We start from the raw sequence: 6,709 nt of genomic DNA on the forward strand, positions 1-6,709 counted from the left end.
TGATATTTTTAGAAAAAAAAACTTAAAAAAAAATGGAAAATAACAATGTCCGTAAAGAGCTCAAAATACATCAAAATATTTTGAAAATGTTATGGTGTATAGAAGATGCTAAGATAAACATTCAGTCAAAATTTCATGTATCTATGGTAATATTTTTTAAATTACACCAAAAACCAAATTCAATTTTGTGAAAAATCGATTTTGCGTAAAAATTCCCGTTTTTCCTTAATTTTACTTTTGTTTTTCCCGGCGCTTTTGAAAACCACTGGGAAATTTAAATTTTGACCTCCCCAATGCACCAACGATATTCACTTTCTGATCGAACAAGATACTGAAGTTGAAAATCGTAGCATTATTTCGACTACTTATCGTGTACACAGACACAAAAAAAAAAAAAAAATAAAAAAAAAAGTAAAAAAAATAAAAAAACACACATCATTGTAAAATCAATACATTCATCGTTCCACTCAGAATCTAAAATCTACCGCCAAAAAAGCCACGGATAAAAAAGTCATTCATAAAAAATGTATTTGTAACAATTAAAATAAATTAACTTTTTGACTCATTTTCGTTATTATTATATTATATGAATATTTGACAGTTATTGCTTAAACAAGCAATTTTAAATTGTAGATTTTGACTTTTTTAAATTGTATTAATCGCATTAAATTTCAAAATAAATAATAATACATTAAAATATTTGATTTTTTGTCTTAGCACAAAAATAAATCGATATCTTTTTTATCCATGACTTTTTGTCCCATGTATTTTGTATCCTGTAGCTTTTTTACCCGTGGCTTTTTTTTATCCAGTTACCGTCCATATGGGGAGGTTAATTACGAGTTTCCACCACACCATCTCGTGTTATGTCGAATATATTCTATTATTCTACACAAATTTTAGTCAACGTGTTACCTACGTAATATTGAAAAGGACACGGTGTAGAGCAAACTCGTCTTTACATGCATGTGCATAAGTGATAACCACGATATTCACCTTCGGTCTGCAGTACCAATCAGAACCGTCAAGGGGGATTCACACCTCGTCGTGTCGTGTGAAATTATCACGGTTACCACAGTTACCAAACTATACCACATAGTTGAATATATTCAACTTTTACGAATCCCCCTTTACGGTTAAACAAGAATAGTGGTCAGTGGTCACCGATATTTTCGCACGCAACACCCATCGCGATCGCCTATTTATGCCGAGGTTTATGCCTGTTTTCGAGTCGCCGTTCACCGCTGCGTTCAGTTTCGTTAACACTCCATCGAAACGAGTCCTTGTAAGTATACAATATGCGAGCATCATCACTTCCGATTAAATGAAATTCGTCCTCCACCTGTTTCCGAGGATTACGGTCCGAGGACTGCTAGTCAAGGTAAGACTCACATCAATCACCTATATTTATAATATTATATTCGCAGTTCACACTTTGTACGATATGTCGATATAAGACGCCTGTACGACCGTTATTATGAATTAATTGTAGTCGAAAACAATTATGTAACCGGTATATTATGTAAAACTGTCAAGTCCAAATAATTTCGTATAGGAATAAGTCATCTTACCGAACCAAGATGCTTGTTCGTCTGTCAATGGTGGCAGTCCATTATTGCTCTTATTGCTCGCTAATGCTCCAATTATTATTGTTGAACACGTAATTTCTATACCGATCCCGGTCTGTATGAAACACGGTCCAGCCAATGCCAAGCTCTGCAATGCAAAACAACGCCGCGCTTAATGTTAGAATATGAGTTAGGTACATCTGTATAATAATAATTATAATTATTATTATTTATTATACATACAATAAAAAGTGAGTGCTGTCATGGGACACCCGGTAGAAATAAATATTATAGATTAGGTACCTACTACTACATTTTAGTGGAACCATTCAAAATACAAGCAAATATCAATATAATAGTATGTTTGTTATGTAATTTTTTCCAAATAACTTGAAAATACTGCATCAATACAGGTGTCATCTCTCGTTGTAGATTCTGCTGGATTGTTTATAATATGTAAATTGAATGTGTCCATAAGGAAAGTTTTAAAAGTTTCCGATTTCTTATCATTAAAATTGATGTTAAAGTCACCAAATTATTAAAATTTATATATTATAATAATTATAAATAAATAATATGCAGATCTTATGACGTTTCAAATCCTCGCGTTATACCTGTTTTCTATTATCTAGTCTATACCAAACGTGACGCACAAAAATATGTAATCACGGCAAAGGTAAAGCACTATTTTATATATTATATAGAGATATATGCAACAATCAGATTATTCTACGAAAACAATTTCATGAAATAAAAATGTTTCCGCGTCATGCAAGGAGATTATAATATGTATATAAGATGTAACCAAAAGTTTATGTTTTGTAAGGACCGTGTTACAGAGTTTAGTGTCTGGTTGTATATGGAATACGTGCCCAACACTTTTAAAAATTTCTACTTTTTTTCTCACCACTTTACGGCCTGCTGGATGAAAAAAGGTCGCTTTCCATCGCTTCAACCGCGGTCGAAAACCAAACTTTCGGTGCAGGCGTGACAAAAATTTTATTACCTACGTACAATTCAATACTTGTTTATATTATATACTTATTGCATATATATTTTATTAATTATAATAACTATAAATGCATAATATACGTAGTGTAGTGATGTATTATCAATAATCAATATACACAAGATATTTATAATCAATCTATCGCGGAACGTCACTACAACTTACAGCTCCGTTTTTTTTTTTGTCCCGATCGATCTAATAATGCGGTAATATTTCAGAAAACTGATCTGAAGTCGTTAGAATGTTTATTTGAGATCGGTCAGTCCACATTTCAAGATTTCTGATTTAAATTCCGAATAAATCCCGAATAATCAACGTTTGAAAATTCCGAAATTTCAAAATATTCCATCTACATTTTTTGAGGTTGGGGGGGGGGTGAAATTGGGAAAAGTGTACTAACCAATCTCAAGTAGACATAATAACAAATTCAAATCTGTCTTAAAAAGTATTATCGCATTACTAGATCGATCAGTATGATGGAATAAAAATTGGATGTTTTGGCTAAAATAACTGTTTAATATATTATAAATTATGGTATCTCGTCAGGAACGTTTTTTCCCGGCTAGCCCTGCATCGTGCCATAAAAAACTTCGTTTCAATATTGTAATATTAACACGTTGTATTTTTTTTCCGTATCAACTAAAAATGAATGTGTTATTTACTAGCAAATCGTTATTGAGGTCCACAAGCCGACGCCTCCAACGAAAAAGGACGTAACTCACTTTTACGATTTTTTTTTTTTTTCAATGTGGTGTTACTGTTTTTCTGGTTGTCCGGCGACGCTAATTGTTGTATTTAATCAAACAAAGACGTTGTGAACAATAAGATTGAGTTACTACCATCTTCGTCGGAAATCCAGTAACACCAGTAAAACCACTTTGAAAAAAAAAAATATTGTAAAAGTGAGTTACGTCTTTTTTCGTTGGGCGTGTCGAAGCAAGCGCATTTGTTTTAAATATTAATATGGCTTTTTCTAATGCGGCATGAATTAAGTGCAGGTGTACTATACCAGGTAATCGAGGTATACATTTATTTTTGTGACCTCTATATTATTATGCGATTAATAAATTATTATTAGATTTTGTGTGATATTTTATATCGCAAGTTTAGGTCTCGGTTAATGAACCGCATGATTTCGCCCTGGAAAACAGCATGATGTGGGTAAACTTAATAATATGTAATCGTATACATTTTTAATTAGTAGTTTTTATCTTAATATATAACTTACATAAAATAATCGTATGTATGTCACAAGTTTTCTTTCAACCTATATATTTAAAAAAACATATTGTAATTTGTAAAAAAATTGATCCGTTTGTACCGTTCAGATACTTTCAAATACATTAAAGCGTTAAGCCATACCTATGACACAAAGTCAAAAGTAGTTACGATAATCTAACTTAAATCGGTGTTTCAATATAAACCAGAATAAAACTCGTACTATAGGTTAGGTTAGTCATCATAATTTTAAAAGCAAAAATTAAAGGTTACAGATTAATATTGAAATTAATGATACGAATTATATAATATGATATTGTTGGATCAACGTCATACAAGTGGTATGATAATCCTATTGGACATGTATTTGATATTTTAAGCAAATAAGTTATGTAAGATATAAAAAAGAGTTATAATTTATAATTATTTAAATGTTAAGCACCTTCCACAATATAAAAGATTTCTGTGAGACTATAAAAACTATATGAATATGAATGAAATATACTATTATGAAATAATTTGAATACGTAAATTATTTGCATCGTAGTTAATACTTAGTTATCTTATACAAATATTTGAATAATAACTAACTTGAGCGAAAATGGATTTAAAGCTGTATCTATAGTTAATATTGGACTCCATTTCTTTTCTCAGATTGGTTGTATTTTGCAAAGTTTTCTGTAAATTAAAAAAAATCGGTACATTATTAATTTGTTAAATAATCATCTGCCAATTTAAAGTTATATCAATTGTTGTATTAATATAGATTTAAAACTTAAAAACTAATAAAATAATTATTTATGTATAAAAATAATCAAACTATTATCATACAAGTGTAAATAAAAATAAGAGAGGTGGGCAAATGGGCATTTTGCTATACAGAATTAGATGATAATTTTATTTGAATGAATATTGCTAAAAACACTGATTTTTAAAATGTCATTGTGTGTATAAAAAAATATGCTTTAAAAGTATTAAGTACACACGAATAATTTTTGTCCACCGCAACACTATAACTAAGATTGTTAGTCATCGTATATAAAATATATCTAATTTTGTCCAAATTTGAACTTAAAATATCTATAAAAAAAATTATGTTAATATATTTTTCGATTTTTTGGGTATAATATGAACTACGTAAGATAAAAAATGTTTTAAATTTTCTTGATTTTGATGAATTTTGTCAAAATTTGAACTGAGCCAGAGACGTATCTACGGGGGATATGGGGGTCATATTCCCCCCGGAGACTAAATTTTGAACACAATATAACATATTGTATATAATATACGAATATAATATGTGTACACCGAATGTCTATTAAACATTTTATATCCCCCCCCCCTTGAAAAAATTTTAGATACGTTACAAACTTAAGCACGCATAAAAATAATATTGGAAATAGGTATTTTTGATATTTCATAGTTGAAATAAAATATATATAAATAAAATATAATTAACCGAGTAATTAACCTTGTATTGCATTTATAGAAACAAATTTAAAATGTTTATATTTAACTCAAAAAGTGACAAAATATTATTAAAATTTTATCATAAACAGGCAATGATAATATAAATAATTGGTAAAAATTTAAAAATCTATGGTTATTAGTTTTTGAGTTACACCAATAAAACAAAAATCTCGTCGAAAACAGTTTTTGTGAAAAAATTCCATTTTTCTTTAACTTTTTTTTGTTTTGTCTATAATTTTGACAAACACTAGGAATTTAAAATTTTAATCTTTCAAAAGTATCAACTAGATCCAATTTATTACCAGAAACCACCACAAATACAATAATCAAAGCATTTTTTCTTCTAATTTTCGTGCATACAGACACAAATAAAAAATATCAAAAATAACATACATTTTTACCAACCATTCATCCCTCCGCTCAGAATCTGAAATAGCTGACGGGCTAAAATTATAAACAAATTTAAAACAATTACCAAACAAATGTTTCCAATTTAATTTTTGAAACAAAAGTTTGTAAGTTTTTATACCCAGATAAAGTTTTCCATCACAGATTCTTATAGTCCAATCAAAATTAGATAATTGATAATAGATTATTTCTTTATGATAAGGTATAATATTAATACAAGTGTTGTTAATGATTCTAAAATGATAAACATTTCTTAACAGAACACACATATTTCAAATTTCCATTCATTTTCAAGTATTTACAAAATATTTATATGATTAATAAATTGATTAATCACTATTACTTATATTTTTAAAATATAGGCCATAGGAAGTTCATAAAATGTATTTAAAAAATTACATGAACAAAAGATTTTCAAATTTATCAGAACGATAAGAAATATTGGTTTTATATTTAAAATTATTTCTGTGACAAATCAAATCTATATAATATGCTAAACTAAACGTATAAATACGAAAATGGAGGGTTTATTTCTCACGAGTAAATATAATGTTCTGTACATTTTTTTCGGTGACATTTTTAATGTTGGTATAATTAAGTATAGTCTAAAATAATTTATTCATGCTTTATATAGGCAGGTAATTAAAATCTTAAAATAATTTAAAATAAAGAAATATAATAGCTAGGTACCTATTTATATAAATAAGAATTTATAACCAGAAAAATATAATATAGAAATAATAATATTTATATTTACCTTTTACTTATAGTTGATGATTTTCTTTTAATAGTAGATACCTTATAAAAGCAATAAATAAACCAGTTTATTGATCATATTGTTTTAAAATTAACACTTTAACACTGTTAAATAAATAATGTATAATGATTTTCGGAATTTCGGTGTCTTAAGAATATTAATAAGAAAATATTATGTTCAAATAAAAACGTATACCTACCTACTGAGCTTATTCTTTTATGTATAATTGCATCAGTTTATGTGCATGTGATTATCACTCAATTTACACTGATTTAATAA

At 28.1% G+C, this 6,709-nt stretch overlaps 1 protein-coding gene across 7 annotated transcripts in view; it reads right to left on the minus strand.

The window, feature by feature from the left end:
* LOC100574753 (facilitated trehalose transporter Tret1) overlaps positions 1-6,709 on the minus strand; it is an 11,348-nt gene extending 4,639 nt beyond the window's left edge. The window contains exons 1-5 of one of the 7 annotated variants that reach the window (XM_029490164.1): positions 6,630-6,709; positions 6,431-6,471; positions 4,387-4,473; positions 2,476-2,574; positions 1,572-1,716 (exon numbers count right to left, since the gene is read on the minus strand). In XM_029490164.1, coding sequence (XP_029346024.1) covers positions 1,572-1,716; positions 2,476-2,574; positions 4,387-4,437 — 295 coding nt within the window. In that variant the 5' untranslated portion in view covers positions 4,438-4,473; positions 6,431-6,471; positions 6,630-6,709. Of the gene's footprint in view, positions 1-1,571; positions 1,717-2,475; positions 2,575-3,805; positions 3,845-4,386; positions 4,474-5,658; positions 5,689-6,430; positions 6,592-6,629 lie in introns of those variants that run through there. The other 6 variants (XM_029490163.1, XM_016802190.2, XM_029490165.1 and 3 more) reach the window with 6 other exon arrangements.

The sequence above is a fragment of the Acyrthosiphon pisum genome, chromosome A2, assembly GCF_005508785.2.
Source record: "Acyrthosiphon pisum isolate AL4f chromosome A2, pea_aphid_22Mar2018_4r6ur, whole genome shotgun sequence".
In the NCBI taxonomy this organism is placed as follows: Eukaryota; Metazoa; Arthropoda; class Insecta; order Hemiptera; family Aphididae; genus Acyrthosiphon; species Acyrthosiphon pisum.